Raw genomic sequence first — 25,681 nt, forward strand, 5'->3', positions numbered from 1 at the left:
TAGCAGTGTGCGCTGGTGGTGATGTGTGTGGGATATAGGAGTGTGCGCTGGTGGGGATGTGTGTGGGATATAGAGTAGTGTGTGCTGGTGGGGATGTGTGTGGGATATAGCAGTGTGCGCTGGTGGGGATGTGTGTGGGATATAGCAGTGTGCGCTGGTGGTGATGTGTGCGGGATATAGCAGTGTGCGCTGGTGGGGATGTGTGTGGGATATAGCAGTGTGCGCTGGTGGGGATGTGTGTGGGATATAGTAGTGTGTGCTGGTGGGGATGTGTGTGGGATATAGCAGTGTGCGCTGGTGGGGATGTGTGTGGGATATAGTAGTGTGCGCTGGTGGTGATGTGTGTGGGATATAGCAGTGTGCGCTGGTGGGGATGTGTGTGGGATATAGTAGTGTGCGCTGGTGGGGATGTGTGTGGGATATAGCAGTGTGCGCTGGTGGGGATGTGTGCGGGATATAGCAGTGTGCGCTGGTGGGGATGTGTGTGGGATATAGCAGTGTGCGCTGGTGGGGATGTGTGTGGGATATAGCAGTGTGCGCTGGTGGGGATGTGTGTGGGATATAGTAGTGTGCGCTGGTGGTGATGTGTGTGGGATATAGCAGTGTGCGCTGGTGGGGATGTGTGTGGGATATAGTAGTGTGCGCTGGTGGTGATGTGTGTGGGATATAGCAGTGTGCGCTGGTGGGGATGTGTGTGGGATATAGTAGTGTGCGCTGGTGGGGATGTGTGTGGGATATAGCAGTGTGCGCTGGTGGGGATGTGTGCGGGATATAGCAGTGTGCGCTGGTGGGGATGTGTGTGGGATATAGCAGTGTGCGCTGGTGGGGATGTGTGTGGGATATAGTAGTGTGTGCTGGTGGGGATGTGTGTGGGATATAGCAGTGTGTGCTGGTGGGGATGTGTGTGGGATATAGCAGTGTGCGCTGGTGGGGATGTGTGTGGGATATAGCAGTGTGCGCTGGTGGTGATGTGTGTGGGATATAGGAGTGTGTGCTGGTGGGGATGTGTGTGGGATATAGCAGTTTGCGCTGGTGGGGATGTGTGTGGGATATAGCAGTGTGCGCTGGTGGGGATGTGTGCGGGATATAGCAGTGTGCGCTGGTGGGGATGTGTGCGGGATATAGCAGTGTGCGCTGGTGGGGATGTGTGTGGGATAAAGCAGTGTGCGCTGGTGGGGATGTGTGTGGGATATAGCGGTGTGCGCTGGTGGGGATGTGTGTGGGATATAGGAGTGTGCGCTGGTGGGGATGTGTGCGAGATATAGTAGTGTGCGCTGGTGGGGATGTGTGTGGGATATAGGAGTGTGCGCTGGTAGGGATGTGTGTGGGATATAGCAGTGTGCGCTGGTGGGGATGTGTGTGGGATATAGCAGTGTGCGCTGGTGGGGATGTGTGTGGGATATAGCAGTGTGCGCTGGTGGGGATGTGTGTGGGATATAGCAGTGTGCGCTGGTGGGGATGTGTGTGGGATATAGAAGTGTGCGCTGGTGGGGATGTGTGTGGGATATAGCAGTGTGCGCTGGTGGGGATGTGTGTGGGATATAGCAGTGTGCGCTGGTGGGGATGTGTGTGGGATATAGCAGTGTGCGCTGGTGGTGATGTGTGTGGGATATAGCAGTGTGCGCTGGTGGGGATGTGTGTGGGATATAGCAGTGTGCGCTGGTGGGGATGTGTGTGGGATATTGTAGTGTGCGCTGGTGGGGATGTATGTGGGATATAGCAGTGTGCGCTGGTGGGGATGTGTGTGGGATATAGCAGTGTGCGCTGGTGGGGATGTGTGTGGGATAAAGCAGTGTGCGCTGGTGGGGATGTGTGTGGGATATAGCAGTGTGCGCTGGTGGGGATGTGTGTGGGATATAGCAGTGTGCGCTGGTGGGGATGTGTGTGGGATATAGTAGTGTGCGCTGGTGGGGATGTGTGTGGGATATAGCAGTGTGCGCTGGTGGGGATGTGTGTGGGATATAGCAGTGTGCGCTGGTGGGGATGTGTGTGGGATATAGCAGTGTGCGCTGGTGGTGATGTGTGTGGGATATAGCAGTGTGCGCTGGTGGGGATGTGTGTGGGATATAGTAGTGTGCGCTGGTGGTGATGTGTGTGGGATATAGTAGTGTGCGCTGGTGGGGATGTGTGCGGGATATAGCGGTGTGCGCTGGTGGGGATGTGTGTGGGATATAGCAGTGTGCGCTGGTGGGGATGTGTGTGGGATATAGCAGTGTGCGCTGGTGGGGATGTGTGTGGGATATAGCAGTGTGCGCTGGTGGGGATGTGTGTGGGATAAAGCAGTGTGCGCTGGTGGGGATGTGTGTGGGATATAGCAGTGTGCGCTGGTGGGGATGTGTGTGGGATATAGTAGTGTGCGCTGGTGGGGATGTGTGTGGGATATAGCAGTGTGCGCTGGTGGTGATGTGTGAGGGATATAGTAGTGTGTGCTGGTGGTGATGTGTGAGGGATATAGTAGTGTGTGCTGGTGGGGATGTGTGTGGGATATAGCAGTGTGCGCTGGTGGGGATGTGTGTGGGATATAGGAGTGTGCGCTGGTAGGGATGTGTGTGGGATATAGCAGTGTGCGCTGGTGGGGATGTGTGTGGGATATAGTAGTGTGCGCTGGTGGTGATGTGTGTGGGATATAGCAGTGTGCGCTGGTGGGGATGTGTGTGGGATATAGTAGTGTGCGCTGGTGGGGATGTGTGTGGGATATAGCAGTGTGCGCTGGTGGGGATGTGTGCGGGATATAGCAGTGTGCGCTGGTGGGGATGTGTGTGGGATATAGCAGTGTGCGCTGGTGGGGATGTGTGTGGGATATAGTAGTGTGTGCTGGTGGGGATGTGTGTGGGATATAGCAGTGTGTGCTGGTGGGGATGTGTGTGGGATATAGCAGTGTGCGCTGGTGGGGATGTGTGTGGGATATAGGAGTGTGTGCTGGTGGGGATGTGTGTGGGATATAGCAGTTTGCGCTGGTGGGGATGTGTGTGGGATATAGCAGTGTGCGCTGGTGGGGATGTGTGCGGGATATAGCAGTGTGCGCTGGTGGGGATGTGTGCGGGATATAGCAGTGTGCGCTGGTGGGGATGTGTGTGGGATAAAGCAGTGTGCGCTGGTGGGGATGTGTGCGGGATATAGGAGTGTGCGCTGGTGGGGATGTGTGTGGGATATAGGAGTGTGCGCTGGTGGGGATGTGTGCGAGATATAGTAGTGTGCGCTGGTGGGGATGTGTGTGGGATATAGGAGTGTGCGCTGGTAGGGATGTGTGTGGGATATAGCAGTGTGCGCTGGTGGGGATGTGTGTGGGATATAGTAGTGTGCGCTGGTGGGGATGTGTGTGGGATATAGCAGTGTGTGCTGGTGGGTATGTGTGTGGGATATAGCAGTGTGCGCTGGTGGGGATGTGTGTGGGATATAGCAGTGTGCGCTGGTGGGGATGTGTGTGGGATATAGCAGTGTGCGCTGGTGGGGATGTGTGTGGGATATAGCAGTGTGCGCTGGTGGGGATGTGTGTGGGATATAGAAGTGTGCGCTGGTGGGGATGTGTGTGGGATATAGCAGTGTGCGCTGGTGGGGATGTGTGTGGGATATAGCAGTGTGCGCTGGTGGGGATGTGTGTGGGATATAGCAGTGTGCGCTGGTGGTGATGTGTGTGGGATATAGCAGTGTGCGCTGGTGGGGATGTGTGTGGGATATAGCAGTGTGCGCTGGTGGGGATGTGTGCGGGATATAGCAGTGTGCGCTGGTGGGGATGTGTGTGGGATATTGTAGTGTGCGCTGGTGGGGATGTATGTGGGATATAGCAGTGTGCGCTGGTGGGGATGTGTGCGGGATATAGCGGTGTGCGCTGGTGGGGATGTGTGTGGGATATAGCAGTGTGCGCTGGTGGTGATGTGTGTGGGATATAGCAGTGTGCGCTGGTGGGGATGTGTGTGGGATATAGCAGTGTGCGCTGGTGGGGATATGTGTGGGATATAGGAGTGTGCGCTGGTGGGTATGTGTGTGGGATATAGCAGTGTGCGCTGGTGGGGATGTGTGTGGGATATAGCAGTGTGCGCTGGTGGGGATGTGTGTGGGATATAGCAGTGTGCGCTGGTGGGGATGTGTGTGGGATATAGCAGTGTGCGCTGGTGGGGATGTGTGTGGGATATAGCAGTGTGCGCTGGTGGGGATGTGTGTGGGATATAGCAGTGTGCGCTGGTGGGGATGTGTGTGGGATATAGTAGTGTGCGCTGGTGGGGATGTGTGTGGGATATAGCAGTGTGCGCTGGTGGGGATGTGTGTGGGATATAGTAGTGTGCGCTGGTGGGGATGTGTGTGGGATATAGCAGTGTGCGCTGGTGGGGATGTGTGTGGGATAAAGCAGTGTGCGCTGGTGGGGATGTGTGTGGGATATAGCAGTGTGCGCTGGTGGGGATGTGTGTGGGATATAGCAGTGTGCGCTGGTGGGGATGTGTGTGGGATATAGTAGTGTGCGCTGGTGGGGATGTGTGTGGGATATAGCAGTGTGCGCTGGTGGGGATGTGTGTGGGATATAGCAGTGTGCGCTGGTGGGGATGTGTGTGGGATATAGCAGTGTGCGCTGGTGGTGATGTGTGTGGGATATAATAGTGTGCGCTGGTGGGGATGTGTGTGGGATATAGCAGTGTGCGCTGGTGGTGATGTGTGTGGGATATAGCAGTGTGCGCTGGTGGGGATGTGTGTGGGATATAGTAGTGTGCGCTGGTGGTGATGTGTGTGGGATATAGTAGTGTGCGCTGGTGGGGATGTGTGCGGGATATAGCGGTGTGCGCTGGTGGGGATGTGTGTGGGATATAGCAGTGTGCGCTGGTGGGGATGTGTGTGGGATATAGCAGTGTGCGCTGGTGGGGATGTGTGTGGGATATAGCAGTGTGCGCTGGTGGGGATGTGTGTGGGATAAAGCAGTGTGCGCTGGTGGGGATGTGTGTGGGATATAGCAGTGTGCGCTGGTGGGGATGTGTGTGGGATATAGTAGTGTGCGCTGGTGGGGATGTGTGTGGGATATAGCAGTGTGCGCTGGTGGTGATGTGTGAGGGATATAGTAGTGTGTGCTGGTGGTGATGTGTGAGGGATATAGTAGTGTGTGCTGGTGGGGATGTGTGTGGGATATAGCAGTGTGCGCTGGTGGGGATGTGTGTGGGATATAGGAGTGTGCGCTGGTAGGGATGTGTGTGGGATATAGCAGTGTGCGCTGGTGGGGATGTGTGTGGGATATAGTAGTGTGCGCTGGTGGTGATGTGTGAGGGATATAGTAGTGTGTGCTGGTGGGGATGTGTGTGGGATATAGCAGTGTGCGCTGGTGGGGATGTGTGTGGGATATAGTAGTGTGCGCTGGTGGGGATGTGTGTGGGATATAGGAGTGTGCGCTGGTAGGGATGTGTGTGGGATATAGCAGTGTGCGCTGGTGGGGATGTGTGTGGGATATAGCAGTGTGCGCTGGTGGGGATGTGTGTGGGATATAGCAGTGTGCGCTGGTGGGGATGTGTGTGGGATATAGCAGTGTGCGCTGGTGGGGATGTGTGTGGGATATAGAAGTGTGTGCTGGTGGGGATGTGTGTGGGATATAGGAGTGTGCGCTGGTGGGGATGTGTGTGGGATATAGCAGTGTGCGCTGGTGGGGATGTGTGTGGGATATAGCAGTGTGCGCTGGTGGGGATGTGTGTGGGATATAGCAGTGTGCGCTGGTGGGGATGTGTGTGGGATATAGCAGTGTGCGCTGGTGGGGATGTGTGTGGGATATAGCAGTGTGCGCTGGTGGGGATGTGTGTGGGATATAGCAGTGTGCGCTGGTGGGGATGTGTGCGGGATATAGCAGTGTGTGCTGGTGGGGATGTGTGTGGGATATAGCAGTGTGCGCTGGTGGGGATGTGTGTGGGATATAAGAGTGTGCGCTGGTGGGGATGTGTGTGGGATATAGCAGTGTGCGCTGGTGGGGATGTGTGTGGGATAAAGCAGTGTGCGCTGGTGGGGATGTGTGTGGGATATAGCAGTGTGCGCTGGTGGGGATGTGTGTGGGATATAGTAGTGTGCGCTGGTGGGGATGTGTGTGGGATATAGGAGTGTGCGCTGGTAGGGATGTGTGTGGGATATAGCAGTGTGCGCTGGTGGGGATGTGTGTGGGATATAGCAGTGTGCGCTGGTGGGGATGTGTGTGGGATATAGCAGTGTGCGCTGGTGGGGATGTGTGTGGGATATAGCAGTGTGCGCTGGTGGGGATGTGTGTGGGATATAGAAGTGTGGATGTGTGTGGGATATAGTAGTGGGCGCTGGTGGTGATGTGTGCGGGATATAGCAGTGTGCGCTGGTGGGGATGTGTGTGGGATATAGCAGTGTGCGCTGGTGGGGATGTGTGTGGGATATAGAAGTGTGCGCTGGTGGGGATGTGTGTGGGATATAGCAGTGTGCGCTGGTGGTGATGTGTGTGGGATATAGCAGTGTGTGCTGGTGGGGATGTGTGTGGGATATAGCAGTGTGCGCTGGTGGGGATGTGTGTGGGATATAGCAGTGTGCGCTGGTGGGGATGTGTGTGGGATATAGCAGTGTGCGCTGGTGGGGATGTGTGTGGGATATAGCAGTGTGCGCTGGTGGGGATGTGTGTGGGATATAGCAGTGTGCGCTGGTGGGGATGTGTGTGGGATATAGGAGTATGCGCTGGTGGGGATGTGTGTGGGATATAGCAGTGTGCGCTGGTGGGGATGTGTGTGGGATATAGTAGTGTGCGCTGGTGGGGATGTGTGTGGGATATAGCAGTGTGCGCTGGTGGGGATGTGTGTGGGATATAGCAGTGTGCGCTGGTGGGGATGTGTGTGGGATATAGCAGTGTGCGCTGGTGGGGATGTGTGTGGGATATAGCAGTGTGCGCTGGTGGGGATGTGTGTGGGATATAGCAGTGTGCGCTGGTGGGGATGTGTGTGGGATATAGCAGTGTGCGCTGGTGGGGATGTGTGTGGGATATAGCAGTGTGCGCTGGTGGGGATGTGTTAGGGATATAGTAGTGTGCGCTGGTGGGGATGTGTGCGGGATATAGCAGTGTGCGCTGGTGGGGATGTGTGTGGGATATAGCAGTGTGCGCTGGTGGGGATGTGTGCGGGATATAGTAGTGTGCGCTGGTGGGGATGTGTGCGGGATATAGCAGTGTGCGCTGGTGGGGATGTGTGTGGGATATAGGAGTGTGCGCTGGTGGGGATGTGTGTGGGATATAGCAGTGTGCGCTGGTGGGGATGTGTGTGGGATATAGCAGTGGTGATGTGTGTGGGATATAGCGGTGTGCGCTGGTGGGGATGTGTGTGGGATATAGCAGTGTGCGCTGGTGGGGATGTGTGTGGGATATAGGAGTGTGCGCTGGTGGGGATGTGTGTGGGATATAGCAGTGTGCGCTGGTGGGGATGTGTGTGGGATATAGGAGTGTGCGCTGGTGGGGATGTGTGTTGGATATAGTAGTGTGCGCTGGTGGGGATGTGTGTGGGATATAGTAGTGTGCGCTGGTGGTGATGTGTGTGGGATATAGTAGTGTGCGCTGGTGGGGATGTGTGTGGGATATAGCGGTGTGCGCTGGTGATGATGTGTGTGGGATATAGCAGTGTGCGCTGGTGGGGATGTGTGTGGGATATAGCAGTGTGCGCTGGTGGGGATGTGTGTGGGATATAGGAGTGTGCGCTGGTGGGGATGTGTGTGGGATATAGCAGTGTGCGCTGGTGGTGATGTGTGTGGGATATAACAGTGTGCGCTGGTGGGGATGTGTGTGGGATATAGCAGTGTGCGCTGGTGGTGATGTGTGTGGGATATAGCAGTGTGCGCTGGTGGGGATGTGTGTGGGATATAGTAGTGTGCGCTGGTGGGGATGTGTGTGGGATATAGCAGTGTGCGCTGGTGGGGATGTGTGTGGGATATAGCAGTGTGCGCTGGTAGGGATGTGTGTGGGATATAGCAGTGTGCGCTGGTGGGGATGTGTGTGGGATATATTAGTGTGCGCTGGTGGGGATATGTGTGGGATATAGCAGTGTGTGCTGGTGGGGATGTGTGTGGGATATAGCAGTGTGCGCTGGTGGGGATGTGTGTGGGATATAGCAGTGTGCGCTGGTGGTGATGTGTGTGGGATATAGTAGTGTGTGGGATATAGTAGTGTGCGCTGGTGGGGATGTGTGTGGGATATAGCAGTGTGCGCTGGTGGGGATGTGTGTGGGATATAGCAGTGTGCGCTGGTGGGGATGTGTGTGGGATATAGAAGTGTGCGCTGGTGGGGATGTGTGTGGGATATAGCAGTGTGCGCTGGTGGGGATGTGTGTGGGATATAGGAGTGTGCGCTGGTGGGGATGTGTGTGGGATATAGTAGTGTGCGCTGGTGGGGATGTGTGTGGGATATAGCAGTGTGCGCTGGTGGGGATGTGTGTGGGATATAGGAGTGTGCGCTGGTGGGGATGTGTGTGGGATATAGCAGTGTGCGCTGGTGGTGATGTGTGTGGGATATAGTAGTGTGCGCTGGTGGGGATGTGTGTGGGATATAGCAGTGTGCGCTGGTGGGGATGTATGTGGGATATAGCAGTGTGCGCTGGTGGGGATGTGTGTGGGATAAAGTAGTGTGCGCTGGTGGTGATGTGTGTGGGATATAGCAGTGTGCGCTGGTGGGGATGTGTGTGGGATATAGGAGTGTGCGCTGGTGGTGATGTGTGTGGGATATAGTAGTGTGCGCTGGTGGGGATGTGTGTGGGATATAGTAGTGTGCGCTGGTGGAGATGTGTGTGGGATATAGCAGTGTGCGCTGGTGGAGATGTGTGTGGGATATAGCAGTGTGCGCTGGTGGGGATGTGTGTGGGATATAGTAGTGTGTGCTGGTGGGGATGTGTGTGGGATATAGTAGTGTGCGCTGGTGGGGATGTGTGCGGGATATAGTAGTGTGCGCTGGTGGTGATGTGTGTGGGATATAGCAGTGTGCGCTGGTGGGGATGTGTGTGGGATATAGCAGTGTGCGCTGGTGGGGATGTGTGTGGGATATAGTAGTGTGCGCTGGTGGGGATGTGTGTGGGATATAGCAGTGTGCGCTGGTGGGGATGTGTGTGGGATATAGTAGTGTGCGCTGGTGGGGATGTGTGTGGGATATAGTAGTGTGCGCTGGTGGGGATGTGTGTGGGATATAGCAGTGTGCGCTGGTGGGGATGTGTGTGGGATATAGCAGTGTGCGCTGGTGGTGATGTGTGTGGGATATAGTAGTGTGCGCTGGTGGGGATGTGTGCGGGATATAGCAGTGTGTGCTGGTGGGGATGTGTGTGGGATATAGTAGTGTGCGCTGGTGGTGATGTGTGTGGGATATAGCAGTGTGCGCTGGTGGGGATGTGTGTGGGATATAGCAGTGTGCGCTGGTGGGGATGTGTGTGGGATATAGAAGTGTGCGCTGGTGGGGATGTGTGTGGGATATAGCAGTGTGAGCTGGTGGGGATGTGTGTGGGATATAGTAGTGTGCGCTGGTGGGGATGTGTGTGGGATATAGCAGTGTGCGCTGGTGGTGATGTGTGTGGGATATAGCAGTGTGCGCTGGTGGGGATGTGTGCGGGATATAGTAGTGTGCACTGGTGGGGATGTGTGTGGGATATAGCAGTGTGCGCTGGTGGGGATGTGTGTGGGATATAGCAGTGTGCGCTGGTGGGGATGTGTGTGGGATATAGCAGTGTGCGCTGGTGGGGATGTGTGTGGGATATAGCAGTGTGCGCTGGTGGGGATGTGTGTGGGATATAGTAGTGTGCGCTGGTGGGGATGTGTGTGGGATATAGTAGTGTGCGCTGGTGGTGATGTGTGTGGGATATAGGAGTGTGCGCTGGTGGTGATGTGTGTGGGATATAGCAGTGTGCGCTGGTGGGGATGTGTGTGGGATATAGTAGTGTGCGCTGGTGGTGATGTGTGTGGGATATAGCAGTGTGCGCTGGTGGGGATGTGTGTGGGATATAGCAGTGTGCGCTGGTGGGGATGTGTGTGGGATATAGCAGTGTGTGGGATATAGCAGTGTGCGCTGGTGGTGATGTGTGTGGGATATAGTAGTGTGCGCTGGTGTTGATGTGCGTGGTGATGTAGTAGTGTGCGCTGGTGGGGATGTGTGTGGGATATAGGAGTGTGCGCTGGTGGGGATGTGTGTGGGATATAGTAGTGTGCGCTGGTGGGGATGTGTGTGGGATATAGCAGTGTGCGCTGGTGGGGATGTGTGTGGGATATAGCAGTGTCCGCTGGTGGGGATGTGTGTGGGATATAGCAGTGTGCGCTGGTGGGGATGTGTGTGGGATATAGCAGTGTGCGCTGGTGGGGATGTGTGTGGGATATAGCAGTGTGCGCTGGTGGGGATGTGTGTGGGATATAGCAGTGTGCGCTGGTGGTGATGTGTGTGGGATATAGTAGTGTGCGCTGGTGTTGATGTGTGTGGGATATAGCAGTGTGCGCTGGTGGTGATGTGTGCGGGATATAGCAGTGTGCGCTGGTGGTGATGTGTGTGGGATATAGTAGTGTGTGCTGGTGGGGATGTGTGTGGGATATAGCAGTGTGCGCTGGTGGGGATGTGTGTGGGATATAGAAGTGTGCGCTGGTGGGGATGTGTGTGGGATATAGTAGTGTGCGCTGGTGGGGATGTGTGTGGGATATAGCAGTGTGCGCTGGTAGTGATGTGTGCAGGATATAGCAGTGTGCGCTGGTGGGGATGTGTGTGGGATATAGTAGTGTGCGCTGGTGGGGATGTGTGTGGGATATAGCAGTGTGCGCTGGTGGGGTTGTGTGTGGGATATAGTAGTGTGCGCTGGTGGTGATGTGTGTGGGATATAGCAGTGTGCGCTGGTGGTGATGTGTGTGGGATATAGCAGTGTGCGCTGGTGGGGATGTGTGTGGGATATAGCAGTGTGCGCTGGTGGGGATGTGTGCGGGATATAGCAGTGTGCGCTGGTGGTGATGTGTGTGGGATATAGCAGTGTGCGCTGGTGGGGATGTGTGTGGGATATAGGAGTGTGCGCTGGTGGTGATGTGTGTGGGATATAGTAGTGTGCGCTGGTGGGGATGTGTGTGGGATATAGTAGTGTGCGCTGGTGGTGATGTGTGTGGGATATAGTAGTGTGCTCTGGTGGTGATGTGTGTGGGATATAGTAGTGTGCGCTGGTGGTGATGTGTGTGGGATATAGTAGTGTGCGCTGGTGGGGATGTGTGCGGGATATAGTAGTGTGCGCTGGTGGTGATGTGTGTGGGATATAGCAGTGTGTGCTGGTGGTGATGTGTGTGGGATATAGCAGTGTGCGCTGGTGGGGATGTGTGTGGGATATAGCAGTGTGCGCTGGTGGGGATGTGTGTGGGATATAGTAGTGTGCGCTGGTGGTGATGTGTGTGGGATATAGCAGTGTGCGCTGGTGGGGATGTGTGTGGGATATAGAAGTGTGCGCTGGTGGGGATGTGTGTGGGATATAGCAGTGTGCGCTGGTGGGGATGTGTGTGGGATATAACACTGTGCGCTGGTGGGGATGTGTGTGGGATATAGCAGTGTCCGCTGGTGGTGATGTGTGTGGGATATAGTAGTGTGCGTTGGTGGGGATGTGTGTGGGATATAGTAGTGTGCGCTGGTGGGGATGTGTGTGGGATATAGCAGTGTGCGTTGGTGGGGATGTGTGTGGGATATAGCAGTGTGCGCTGGTGGTGATGTGTGTGGGATATAGTAGTGTGCGCTGGTGGGGATGTGTGTGGGATATAGCAGTGTGCGCTGGTGGGGATGTGTGCGGGATATAGTAGTGTGCGCTGGTGGTGATGTGTGTGGGATATAGCAGTGTGTGCTGGTGGGGGATGTGTGTGGGATATAGTAGTGTGTGCTGGTGGTGATGTGTGTGGGATATAGCAGTGTGCGCTGGTGGGGATGTGTGAGGGATATAGCAGTGTGCGCTGGTGGGGATGTGTGTGGGATATAGTAGTGTGCGCTGGTGGGGATGTGTGTGGGATATAGCAGTGTGCGCTGGTGGGGATGTGTGTGGGATATAGCAGTGTGTGCTGGTGGGGGATGTGTGTGGGATATAGTAGTGTGTGCTGGTGGTGATGTGTGTGGGATATAGCAGTGTGCGCTGGTGGGGATGTGTGAGGGATATAGCAGTGTGCGCTGGTGGGGATGTGTGTGGGATATAGCAGTGTGCGCTGGTGGTGATGTGTGTGGGATATAGCAGTGTGCGCTGGTGGTGATGTGTGTGGGATATAGTAGTGTGCGCTGGTGGTGATGTGTGTGGGATATAGGAGTGTGCGCTGGTGGTGATGTGTGTGGGATATAGTAGTGTGCGCTGGTGGGGATGTGTGTGGGATATAGCAGTGTGCGCTGGTGGGGATGTGTGTGGGATATAGCAGTGTGCGCTGGTGGTGATGTGTGTGGGATATAGTAGTGTGCGCTGGTGGTGATGTGTGTGGGATATAGCAGTGTGCGCTGGTGGTGATGTGTGTGGGATATAGTAGTGTGCGCTGGTGGGGATGTGTGTGGGATATAGCAGTGTGCGCTGGTGGTGATGTGTGTGGGATATAGAAGTGTGCGCTGGTGGGGATGTGTGTGGGATATAGCAGTGTGCGCTGGTGGGGATGTGTGTGGGATATGGCAGTGTGCGCTGGTGGGGATGTGTGTGGGATATAGCAGTGTGCGCTGGTGGTGATGTGTGTGGGATATAGCAGTGTGCGCTGGTGGGGATGTGTGTGGGATATAGCAGTGTGCGCTGGTGGTGATGTGTGTGGGATATAGTAGTGTGCGCTGGTGGTGATGTGTGTGGGATATAGCAGTGTGCGCTGGTGGGGATGTGTGCGGGATATAGTAGTGTGCGCTGGTGGTGATGTGTGTGGGATATAGCAGTGTGCGCTGGTGGGGATGTGTGTGGGATATAGCAGTGTGCGCTGGTGGTGATGTGTGTGGGATATAGCAGTGTGCGCTGGTGGGGATGTGTGTGGGATATAGTAGTGTGCGCTGGTGGTGATGTGTGTGGGATATAGCAGTGTGCGCTGGTGGGGATGTGTGTGGGATATAGTAGTGTGTGCTGGTGGGGATGTGTGCGGGATATAGTAGTGTGCGCTGGTGGTGATGTGTGCGGGATATAGTAGTGTGCGCTGGTGGTGATGTGTGTGGGATATAGGAGTGTGCGCTGGTGGTGATGTGTGTGGGATATAGCAGTGTGCGCTGGTGGTGATGTGTGTGGGATATAGTAGTGTGCGCTGGTGGTGATGTGTGTGGGATGTAGTAGTGTGTGCTGGTGGTGATGTGTGTGGGATGTAGTAGTGTGCGCTGGTGGGGATGTGTGTGGGATATAGTAGTGTGCGCTGGTGGGGATGTGTGTGGGATATAGCAGTGTGCGCTGGTGGTGATGTGTGTGGGATATAGTAGTGTGCGCTGGTGGTGATGTGTGTGGGATGTAGTAGTGTGCGCTGGTGGTGATGTGTGTGGGATATAGTAGTGTGCGCTGGTGGTGATGTGTGCGGGATATAGGAGTGTGCGCTGGTGGGGATGTGTGCGGGATATAGCAGTGTGCGCTGGTGGGGATGTGTGTGTGGGATATAGTAGTGGAGATGTGTGTGGGATATAGTAGTGTGCGCTGGTGGGGATGTGTGTGGGATATAGCAGTGTGTGCTGGTGGGGATGTGTGTGGGATATAGCAGTGTGCGCTGGTGGGGATGTGTGTGGGATATAGCAGTGTGCGCTGGTGGTGATGTGTGTGGGATATAGCAGTGTGCGCTGGTGGGGATGTGTGTGGGATATAGCAGTGTGCGCTGGTGGGGATGTGTGTGGGATATAGCAGTGTGCGCTGGTGGGGATGTGTGTGGGATATAGCAGTGTGCGCTGGTGGGGATGTGTGCGGGATATATTAGTGTGCGCTGGTGGGGATGTGTGTGGGATATAGCAGTGTGCGCTGGTGGGGATGTGTGTGGGATATAGCAGTGTCCGCTGGTGGGGATGTGTGTGGGATATAGTAGTGTGCGCTGGTGGGGATGTGCGTGGGATATAGCAGTGTGCGCTGGTGGGGATGTGTGTGGGATATAGCAGTGTGCGCTGGTGGGGATGTGTGTGGGATATAGCAGTGTGCGCTGGTGGGGATGTGTGTGGGATATAGTAGTGTGCGCTGGTGGGGATGTGTGCGGGATATAGTAGTGTGCGCTGGTGGGGATGTGTGTGGGATATAGCAGTGTGCGCTGGTGGGGATGTGTGTGGGATATAGCAGTGTGCGCTGGTGGTGATGTGTGTGGGATATAGTAGTGTGCGCTGGTGTTGATGTGTGTGGGATATAGAAGTGTGCGCTGGTGGGGATGTGTGTGGGATATAGTGGTGTGTGCTGGTGGGGATGTGTGTGGGATATATCAGTGTGCGCTGGTGGGGATGTGTGTGGGATATAGCAGTATGCGCTGGTGGGGATGTGTGTGGGATATAGCAGTGTGCGCTGGTGGGGATGTGTGTGGGATGTAGTAGTGTGCGCTGGTGGGGATGTGTGCGGGATATAGCAGTGTGCGCTGGTGGGGATGTGTGTGGGATATAGTAGTGTGCGCTGGTGGGGATGTGTGTGGGATATAGTAGTGTGCGCTGGTGGGGATGTGTGTGGGATATATCAGTGTGCGCTGGTGGTGATGTGTGTGGGATATAGCAGTGTGCGCTGGTGGGGATGTGTGTGGGATATAGCAGTGTGCGCTGGTGGTGATGTGTGTGGGATATAGCAGTGTGCGCTGGTGGGGATGTGTGTGGGATATAGGAGTGTGCGCTGGTGGGGATGTGTGTGGGATATAGCAGTGTGTGCTGGTGGGGATGTGTGTGGGATATAGCAGTGTGCGCTGGTGGGGATGTGTGTGGGATATAGTAGTGTGCGCTGGTGGGGATGTGTGTGGGATATAGTAGTGTGCGCTGGTGGGGATGTGTGTGGGATATAGTAGTGTGCGCTGGTGGGGATGTGTGTGGGATATATCAGTGTGCGCTGGTGGTGATGTGTGTGGGATGTAGTAGTGTGCGCTGGTGGGGATGTGTGCGAGATATAGCAGTGTGCGCTGGTGGGGATGTGTGTGGGATATAGCAGTGTGCGCTGGTGGGGATGTGTGTGGGATATAGCAGTGTGCGCTGGTGGGGATGTGTGTGGGATATAGGAGTGTGCGCTGGTGGTGATGTGTGTGGGATATAGCAGTGTGCGCTGGTGGGGATGTGTGTGGGATATAGTAGTGTGCGCTGGTGGTGATGTGTGTGGTGATGTAGTAGTGTGCGCTGGTGGGGATGTGCGTGGTGATGTAGCAGTGTGCGCTGGTGGGGATGTGTGTGGGATATAGCAGTGTGCGCTGGTGGGGATGTGTGTGGGATATAGCAGTGTGCGCTGGTGGGGATGTGTGTGTGGGATATAGCAGTGTGCGCTGGTGGTGATGTGTGTGGGATATAGGAGTGTGCGCTGGTGGGGATGTGTGTGGGATATAGCAGTGTGCGCTGGTGGTGATGTGTGTGGGATATAGGAGTGTGCGCTGGTGGGGATGTGTGTGGGATATAGCAGTGTGTGCTGGTGGGGATGTGTGTGGGATATAGTAGTGTGCGTTGGTGGGGATGTGTGTGGGATATAGCAGTGTGCGCTGGTGGTGATGTGTGTGGGATGTAGTAGTGTGCGCTGGTGGGGATGTGTGTGGGATATAGTAGTGTGCGCTGGTGGTGATGTGTGTGGGATATAGCAGTGTGCGCTGGTGGTGATGTGTGTGGGATATAGTAGTGTGCGCTGGTGGTGATGTGTGTGGGATATAGCAGTGTGCGCTGGTGGGGATGTGTGTGGGATATAGCAGTGTGAGCTGGTGGGGATGTGTGTGGGATATAGCAGTGTGCGCTGGTGGTGATGTGTGTGGGATATAGCAGTGTGCGCTGGTGGGGATGTGTGTGGGATATAGTAGTGTGCGCTGGTGGGGATGTGTGTGGGATATAGCAGTGTGCGCTGGTGGTGATGTGTGTGGGATATAGCAGTGTGCGCTGGTGGTGATGTGTGTGGGATATAGTAGTGTGCGCTGGTGGTGATGTGTGTGGGATATAGCAGTGTGCGCTGGTGGTGATGTGTGTGGGATGTAGTAGTGTGCGCTGGTGGGGATGTGTGTGGGATATAGTAGTGTGCGCTGGTGGGGATGTGTGTGGGATATAGTAGTGTGCGCTGGTGGGGATGTGTGTGGGATATAGCAGTGTGCGCTGGTGGGGATGTGTGTGGGATATAGCAGTGTGCGCTGGTGGTGTTGTGTGTGGGATATAGCAGTGTGCGCTGGTGGTGATGTTTGTGGGATTTAGAAGTGTGCGCTGGTGTTGATGTGCGTGGTGATGTAGTAGTGTGCGCTGGTGTTGATGTGCGTGGTGATGTAGTAGTCTGCGCTGGTGGGGATGTGCGTGGTGATGTAGTAGTGTGCGCTGGTGTTGATGTGCGTGGTGATGTAGTAGTGTGCGCTGGTGTTGATGTGCGTGGTGATGTAGTAGTGTGCGCTGGTGGGGATGTGCGTGGTGATGTAGTAGTGTGCGCTGGTGTTGATGTGCGTGGTGATGTAGTAGTGTGCGCTGGTGGGGATGTGCGTGGTGATGTAGTAGTGTGCGCTGGTGTTGATGTGCGTGGTGATGTAGTAGTGTGCGCTGGTGTTGATGTGCGTGGTGATGTAGTAGTGTGCGCTGGTGTTGATGTGCGTGGTGATGTAGTAGTGTGCGCTGGTGGTGATGTGTGTGGTGATGTAGTAGTGTGCGCTGGTGGGGATGTGCGTGGTGATGTAGTAGTGTGCGCTGGTGGGGATGTGCGTGGTGATGTAGTAGTGTGCGCTGGTGGGGATGTGTGTGGGATATAGTAGTGTGCGCTGGTGGTGATGTGTGTGGTGATGTAGTAGTGTGCGCTGGTGGGGATGTGCGTGGTGATGTAGTAGTGTGCGCTGGTGGGGATGTGAGTGGTGATGTAGTAGTGTGCGCTGGTGGTGATGTGTGTGGTGATGTAGTAGTGTGCGCTGGTGGTGATGATGTGTGCGGGATATAGCAGTGTGCGCTGGTGGTGATGTGTGTGGGATATAGCAGTGTGCGCTGGTGGTGATGATGTGTGCGGGATATAGTAGTGTGCGCTGGTGGGGATGTGTGTGGGATATAGTAGTGTGTGCTGGTGGGGATGTGTGTGGGATATAGTAGTGTGCGCTGGTGGTGATGTGTGTGGGATGTAGTAGTGTGCGCTGGTGGGGATGTGTGTGGTGATGTAGTAGTGTGCGCTGGTGGGGATTTGTGTGGGATATAGTAGTGTGCGCTGGTGGGGATGTGCGTGGTGATGTAGTAGTGTGCGCTGGTGGTGATGTAGTAGTGTGCGCTGGTGGGGATGTGCGTGGTGATGTAGTAGTGTGCGCTGGTGGTGATGTAGTAGTGTGCGCTGGTGGTGATGATGTGTGCGGGATATAGTAGTGTGCGCTGGTGGGGATGTGTGTGGGATATAGTAGTGTGTGCTGGTGGGGATGTGTGTGGGATATAGTAGTGTGCGCTGGTGGTGATGTGTGTGGGATGTAGTAGTGTGCGCTGGTGGGGATGTGTGTGGTGATGTAGTAGTGTGCGCTGGTGGGGATGTGTGTGGGATATAGTAGTGTGCGCTGGTGGGGATGTGCGTGGTGATGTAGTAGTGTGCGCTGGTGGTGATGTAGTAGTGTGCGCTGGTGGTGATGCAGAGTGCGTGCACGGTCGGTATCTGTGGAATGTCCGCCTCCCACACACAATGTTACCCATGATCCTCTAATGTTTCTCTGATTCACAGGGTAAGGAATAATCAGGCACAGACAGGACAGGCGCTGTCACCTCACAGTGGGTGGGACAGACAGGACAGGCTCTGTGTCACCTCACAGTGCGGGGGACAGACAGGACAGGCTCTGTGTCAGCCCACACTGAGAGGGACAGACAGGACAGGCGGGGGCGCTGTGTCACCTCATGCTGGGAGGGACAGACAGGACTGACGGAGGCGCTGTGTCACCTCACGCTGAGAGGGACAGACAGGACAGTTGGGGACGCTGTGTCACCTCATGCTGGGAGGGACAGACGGGGGCGCTGTCTCACCTCACGCTGGGAGGGACAGACAGGACAGGCGGGGGCGCTGTGTCACCTGACGCTGGGAGGGACAGACAGGACAGGCGGGGGCGCTGTGTCACCTCACGCTGGGAGGGACAGACAGGACAGGCGGGGGCGCTGTGTCACCTGACGCTGGGAGGGACAGACAGGACAGGCTGAGGCTGTACAGGTAACACACAGGTACATATATTTATATTTTTTTATTTTGTTTCCATGTCCGCTCACTTTATTTATAGTAGGCGGAGCTGGAGTTCTGATGACATCACAGAGTTGATGACAGAGGGGTAAACAGAGGCGTGATGACATAGCGGGGTATACAGAGGCGTGATGACATAGCGGGGTATACAGAGGCGTGATGACATAGCACAGAAAGGTATACAGGAGTTTGGGACTTTGGAAGTAATGGTATACATTGGCATAGTGACAGACAGACGACAGGTATACAGAGATGAGATGCAAAAATAAATAATCTTTTATATAAAAACATGACAACCCGGGCCAAAGAGCTTACAGTCTAATGGTTTGTACCTGAGTGACCCGCCCAAGGACGGACAGGGCTTGCATAGGGGCTAATGACAGACACTCTCCCACTTCAGAGGACAGACAGATGACTGGGGAGAGGGGGACAGAGGGGGAGCGATGGGGAGGGTATAGTGAGATATTAGGCTGAGATGTAAGGAAGAGCAGAGGAGGGTATAGTGAGATATTAGGGTGAGATGTAAGGAGGAGCAGAGGAGGGTATAGTGAGATATTAGGGGGAGATGTAAGGAAGAGCAGAGGAGGGTATAGTGAGATATTAGGGTGAGATGTAAGGAGGGGCAGAGGAGTGTATAGTGAGATATTAGGGTGAGATGTAAGGTGGGGCAGAGGAGGGTATAGTGAGATATTAGGGTGAGATGTAAGGAGGAGCAGAGGAGGGTATAGTGAGATATTAGGGGGAGATGTAAGGAGGGGCAGAGGAGGGTATAGTGAGATATTAGGGTGAGATGTAAGGAGGGGCAGAGGAGGGTATAGTGAGATATTAGGGTGAGATGTAAGGTGGGGCAGAGGGGTGTATAGTGAGAGATTAGGGTGAGATGTAAGGAGGGGAAGAGAAGGGTATAGTGAGATATTAGGGTGAGATGTAAGGAGGGGCAGAGGAGTGTATAGTGAGATATTAGGGATGAGATGTAAGGAGGGGCAGAGGAGAGGAGAGTGAGATATTAGGGTGAGATGTAAGGTGGGGCAGAGGGGTGTATAGTGAGAGATTAGGGTGAGATGTAAGGAGGGGAAGAGAAGGGTATAGTGAGATATTAGGATGAGATGTAAGGAGGGGCAGAGGGTATAGTGAAATATTAGGGTGAGATGTGAGGAGAGGCAGAGGAGGGTTTAGTGAGATATTAGGGTGAGATGTAAGGTGGGGCAGAGGGGTGTATAGTGAGAGATTAGGGTGAGATGTAAGGAGGGGCAGAGGAGAGTATAGTGAGATATTAGGGTGAGACGTAAGGAGGGGCAGAGGAGGGTATAGTGAGATATTAGGGTGAGATGTAAGGAGGGGCAGAGGAGGGTATAGTGAGATATTAGGGTGAGATGTGAGGAGGGGCAGAGTGAGAAATGATTATAGCAGTAGTATTTAGCATGGCTTTGCACGGGAGAAAGGCTGGACAGCAGAAGATGACAGTAGTTGAGAGGGGAGAGAATGAGGGCCTGTGTTACAGTTTTAGCAGTAGAGCGACAGAGGGAAGGGCGTATCTTGGCAATGAAGGTAAAAAAATGGCCGGTTTAACAATAGTATGAATGTGAGGGAGGAGTCAAATGTGAGAGAGATAGGGGGTGGGGGGAGAGACGGGGGAGCACAGAGGGGAGAGAGAGATCAGAGGAAGCAAAGAGAGAAACAGAGAGACTTAGGGGGTGGGGGGGGAGAGACATATGAACAGACACACAGCTAGAGATACAGAGAATGAGAGTGGGTGGGAGGGGTCTCGTTGGGAAGGGTAGCCGTGACATCTCAGACTAGCCTTGACTTCCCTTAAAAGGAGGGATATTCTTTGGGCCGGGCAACCAATCGTTCTCTGCTGCACCCATATACTCAGGGAAGCTTCTCTATACCATATCTGCGCCCCAGGCCCCTTATTTCCAGGATATGTACCCACAGATGGGCGCCATAACCATACAGACTTCCAACTGTCCCGGCAGTGGAAGGCGTCACGTCCCCCAATTAATATGGGCAAACTTTGGGGTTGTTTGACTTCTTGTTGGGTGTGATGGGATCTGGCCCAGCCTGACCCTGTTTTAGGGGTAGGGGGCCTCAAAGTATTTGGCAGGAACGAGCCCACAATGCACTGCTCCAGCAGGGACGAGGGGGAGCGCTGGTAGCAGAGTGGGATATCGGGTTTCCACTCGTTCTCCATCCTGAGGGTCGTTGGGAGGAAGACTCCCGCGTTTGGTGGACACCCAGGAAAGATCTCCCTCGTGGGTTCACACCCAGTACTGACTGCTTGGCTGCCCTCCTGTCCCATTTCCCCCATGTCCTGCCCCGACCTCACAGAGTGGGATGCCTTGGTCCGGCTCGGTGGGCCGGAAGCTTTGATGGTCAGTGGCGCCGTTCTCGGGCTTGGCGGAGGACGCTGCTTTCTGCACATGGTGCTTGCCCATCCTCTTCCTCCGCAGCAGGAAGAGCAGGAGAAGGCACGCCACGGTCAGGAAGAGCACCACGCAGACCGGGACCACGATGCTGTACATGTGGGCACTCATGAAGCCAAGGAAGGTGCCCTCTACAGCTGGGGTGGGCGAGGTGGGCACCTCCATACTCCATGAGACGTTGGTAGGGTTGTATTGGGTGGTGCTTACTGTGAAGTCTTCTGTTGACTCCCAAAGATCTGATGCCAATGTATAAGAGTCTGTGGCATTGTGGGAAGGGTCTGGACTTGGGGTGGGCGCCGGATTTGAAGTGGGCACTAAACTTGGGCTGGGCACTAGGATGGTGGTGGGTGTCAAACTTGGGCTGGGCACTAGGATGGTGGTGGGTGTCAAACTTGGGGTGGGCACAGGGCTGGTGGTAACCACAAAGCTTGTGGTGGAAACCAGACTTGGGGTTGGCTCCGACCCCCCAGGAACTCTGAGCAGGGTGGCACGGTAGGAATAGGAGGCATTGTAAGGCCCGGTGCTAAACCTGACAGTGACGTTTGCCGGTGGTACATGACTGGCACCGAGCTCCAGCTGGAATGCATTGTCTCGCACGGCCGGCTCACTCTGCCCTTCCTCCCACAGCTCCACCCCGATCAGCCCTCTCTCCAGCTCACTCTGCGTGAAGGCATTGGTACCGGCGCCCTCGCCTCTGCCACCCTCCCTTGAGTACCTCACCAACCTCCCTCCCCTGGGCTGGCGCAAGACTCTAAAGGTCGGCACACTCTCTGTCTGTGTGCCCAGCTCGCTGGCGTCGATGACCCTGGTTCCAAGCTTCACCGTGCACCCTCTTGGCCACAGTTCTCTGATCCCGGTCTTCACCAAGGCAGTTACTGCCACCGCCACCATACCAGCCACTTCCTCTCCCCTCTCAGATCGCGCCAGGAACCCAAACCCGTCCCGGGAAGACAAAAAGCTGGTGAAGATGTAGGACACCTCGCCGGCTTCCACCTGCCCCTGCCGGAACTCTGTTACCTGCCCCTTGCCGGCTACCAGCCGGCCGTAACTGGGTTGCTGTGTCACTTTGTACAGGATGTCCTGCGGCACCCCCTCCATGGTGGGCAGGAAGTGTCCTAGGGTCAAGACTGACCTTCCTGACGCCTGGGGGACCTCCAGTGGGGCAGTAAGAATGGCGGGCACCTTGACGGGCAGCAGTGCCATGACAGAGAGGTGACGCCCGGCCGTGACATTGAGTCGGATAGCACCGGAAGCGGCCGTCAGGTTGGCAAAGAGGATGAGCCTCAGCTTGGTGAGGTCTTCTTGGGAGAAACGGGAGACTGGCACCGACTGGTTGCCCCGGACAGCCAACGAGGTTCCTTCTGGCAGTTCCAGGATGGTATAAATAATGTCCTCGGGGGAGTATTGGGGTATTCTACCATTAGGTGGTCTGGGGTGAGGGCAGCGTATGAGCCGGGTGCCACCTGTAGAGGTTTCCTGGGTGGGAAGATTTGGGGGGGCAGCCTGGGCACCTCAATGATGGTCACGTTTAGGGCCTCCGCAATGACCCAGCTGCCAGCCTCAGGAGGGGCGTCGCGGACGGCCTGTGACTTGGGCCAAAGCCAGGCCCTGAATTGGAAGCTGTCGCCCAGAAGCCCGGGCCCCTCGTGGGTGTAGCGGAGGCTACCCTGCTCCAGGTGCCACTGCATGAAGTGGGGGAGCTGGGGGTCCAGCGGGGCCCCGTGGAGAGAGAGGTGGCCCCGGGAAGGGAGGCTGCTGACCACGAAGACCACATCGTGGGAGGGGAGGGCGGAGGCGCTGAGGTTCGCCAGGAGGTTGGAGGCATCCAGGGTGGAGCGGGTGATGGGGGAGGAGCCGCCTTCCAAGACGTGGAGACCTGAGGGGGAGGGAGGGAGGACGGAGAGAGAGGGGAAGGGGAGGAGAGGGAGGGGAAGGGGAGGAGAGGGAGGGGAGGCGAGAGGGGGGGAGGAGAGAGGGGGGTAGGGGAGGAGAGAGAGGGGTAGGGGAGGAGAGAGGGGGTAGGGGAGGAGAGAGAGGGGGTAGGGGAGGAGAGAGAGGGGTGGGGGAGGAGAGAGAGAGGGGTGGGGGAGGAGACGGGGGGGGAGAGGGGGAGGAGGGGGGAGAAGGGAGAAGATGGGGAGGAGAGAGGATGAGGAGGGGGGAGAGAGGAGGAGGGGGGAGAGAGGAGGGGGAGGGGTGTAGAAGATGAGTGGAGGATGAGGGAGGAGGGGGGAGAGGAGAGAAGATGAGAGGGGGAGGAGGGGGGATGAGGGGGGAGGAGAGAGAAAGAGAGAGGAGGAGGGGGAGGAGAGAGAGAGGAGGAGGAGGGGCAGGAGAGAGAGAGAGAGAGGAGGAGGAGGAGAGAGGGAGGAGAGAGAGGAGGGGGAGGAGAGAGGAGGGGGGAGGAGAGAGAAAGAGGAGGGGGGAGGAGAGAGAAAGAGGGGGGGAGAGAGAGAAAGAGGGGGGGGGAGATGGGTGAGGGGAGGGGAGAGAGATGTGGGAGGGGAGAGAGAGAGAGGGGGAGGGGAGAGAGGGGGAGGGGAGAGAGGAGGGGGGGGAGAGAGGGGTAGGGGAGGGGAGAGAGACGAAGGGGAGGAGAGAGGGGTAGGGGAGGGGAGAGAGACGAAGGGGGGGAGGGGGAGGGGAGAGAGGAGGGGGGGGGAGGGGAGAGAGGAGGAGGGGGGGAGAGAGAGGGGGAGGGGAGAGGGGGAGGGGAGGAGAGAGAGAGGGGTGGGGGAGGGGAGAGAGACGAAGGAGGGGAAGGGGAGGAGAGAGAGGGGTGGGGGAGGAGAGAGAGAGGGGTGGGGGAGGAGAGAGGGGTGGGGGAGTGGAGAGAGGGGGAGGGTAGGGGGAGGGGAGGAGAGAGAGAGGGGGAGGAGAGAGAGGGGGGAGGGGAGGATCGAGAGAGGGGGTAGAGGAGGAGAGAGAGGGGTAGGGGAGGAGAGAGAGAGGGGGAGGAGAGAGAGAGGGGTGGGGGAGGAGAGAGAGAGGGGGAGGAGAGAGAGAGGGGTGGGGGAGGAGAGAGAGAGGGGGAGGAGAGAGAGAGGGGTAGGGGAGGAGAGAGAGACGAAGGGGGGGAGAGAGGGGTAGGGGAGGGGAGAGAGACGAAGGGGAGGAGAGAGGGGTAGGGGAGGGGAGAGAGACGAAGGGGGGGAGGGGGAGGGGAGAGAGACGAAGGGGGGGAGGGGGAGGGGAGAGAGACGAAGGGGGGAGGGGAGAGAGAGGGGGGTGGGGGAGGGGAGAGAGACGAAGGGGAGGAGAGAGAAAGGGGTGGAGGAGGGGTGAGAGAGGGGGAGGGGAGGAGAGAAAGAGGAGGGGGGAGGAGAGAGAGAAAGAGGGGGGGGAGAGAGAAAGAGGGGGGAGAGAGAAAGAGGGGGGGAGAGAGATGGGGGAGGGGAGGAGAAAGGAGGGGGGAGGAGAGAGCAGGGCGAAGGAGAGAGAAGGGAAGGAGGGGGGAGGAGAGAGAGAGGAGCGGGGAGGAGGAAGGGGAGGATAGAGAGAGAGGAAGGGGAGGATAGAGAGAGAGGAAGGGGAGGAGAGAGAGAGGAGGGGGAGGAGAGAGAGAGGGGGAGGAGAGAGAGGAGGGGGGAGGAGAGAGAGGAGGGGGGAGGAGAGAGAGGAGTGGAGAAGAGAGAGGGGAGGAGAGAAAGAGGAGGGGGAGGAGAAAGAAAGAGGAGGGGGAGGAGAAAGAAAGAGGAGGGGGAGGAGAAAGAAAGAGGAGGGGGAGGAGAGAGAGAGGGGGAGGAGAGGAGGGGGGAGGAGAGAGAGGAGGGGGGAGGAGAGAGAGGAGGGGGGAGGAGAGAGAGGAGTGGAGAAGAGAGAGGGGAGGAGAGAAAGAGGAGGGGAGGAGAAAGAAAGAGGAGGGGGAGGAGAAAGAAAGAGGAGGGGGAGGAGAAAGAAAGAGGGGGGGAGGAGAGAGAGAAAGGGGGAGAGAGAGAAAGAGGGGGGGAGAGAGAGAAAGAGGGGGGGGGTGGGGGAGGGGAGAGATGGGGGAGGGGAGGGGAGAGAGATGTGGGAGGGGAGGAGAGAGAGCAGGGGAAGGAGAGAGAGGAGGGGGGAGGAGAGAGAGGAAGGGGGGAGGAGAGAGAGGAGGGGGGGAGGAGAGAGAGGAGGGGGAGGAGAGAGAGGAGGGGGGAGGAGAGAGAGGAGGGGGGAGGAGAGAGAGAGGAGGGGGGAGAAGAGAGAGAGGAGGGGGGAGGAGAGAGAGAGGAGGGGGGAGGAGAGAGAGAGGAGGGGGAGGAGAGAGAGGAGGGGGAGGGGGGGGGAGAGAGACAGGGGGGGGGGGAGAGAGGGAGGGGGGGAGGGGGGGAGAGAGACAGGGGGGGAGGGGGGGAGAGAGACGGGAGGGGGGAGAGAGACAGGGGGAGGGGGGGAGAGAGACAGGGGGATGGGGGGGAGAGAGACAGGGGGGAGGGGGGAGAGAGACAGGGGGGGGGAGAGACAGGGGGGAGGGGGGGGGGAGAGACAGGGGGGAGGGGGGGGAGAGACAGGGGAGGGGGGGGAGAGACAGGGGGGGAGAGACAGGGGGGAGGGAGGGAGAGAGACAGGGGGAGGGGGGAGAGGGGGAGGGGGGGAGAGAGACGGGGGGGGAGAGAGACGGGGGGGAGAGACAGGGGGGAGGGAGGGAGAGAGACAGGGGGAGGGGGGGAGAGAGACAGGGGGGAGGGGGGAGAGAGACAGGGGGGAGGGGGGGGAGAGAGACAGGGGGGGAGGGGGGAGAGAGACAGGGGGGGAGGGGGGAGAGAGAAAGAGGGGAGGGGGGAGAGAGACAGGGGGAGGGGGGGGAGAGAGACAGGGGGGAGGGGGGAAGAGAGAAACAGAGGGGGGGGAGAGAGAGACAGAGGGGGGGAGAGAGACAGGGGGGGAGGGGGGAGAGAGACAGGGGGGGAGGGGGGAGAGAGATAGGGGGTCGGGGGGAGAGAGACAGGGGGGGGAGGGGGGGAGAGACAGGGGGGGAGAGAGACAGGGGGGGAGGGGGGAGAGAGACGAGGGGGGGAGAGAGATGAGGGGGTTAGAGAG

At 56.9% G+C, this 25,681-nt stretch overlaps 1 protein-coding gene across 1 annotated transcript in view; it reads right to left on the reverse strand.

Moving 5' to 3' along the window:
* Positions 1 to 18,225: 18,225 nt before the first annotated feature.
* The window catches only part of LOC142484035 (chondroitin sulfate proteoglycan 4-like), a gene marked incomplete at its 5' end in the record, with an annotated part of 53,100 nt that continues 45,644 nt past the window's right edge, over positions 18,226 to 25,681 (reverse strand). Inside the window, 2 exon segments of the mRNA XM_075584007.1 lie at positions 18,226 to 22,074; positions 22,077 to 22,538. Of these exon segments, the coding sequence (XP_075440122.1) occupies positions 20,498 to 22,074; positions 22,077 to 22,538 (2,039 nt within the window).

Source organism: Ascaphus truei, unplaced genomic scaffold (genome assembly GCF_040206685.1).
Source record: "Ascaphus truei isolate aAscTru1 unplaced genomic scaffold, aAscTru1.hap1 HAP1_SCAFFOLD_434, whole genome shotgun sequence".
Classification (NCBI taxonomy): Eukaryota; Metazoa; Chordata; class Amphibia; order Anura; family Ascaphidae; genus Ascaphus; species Ascaphus truei.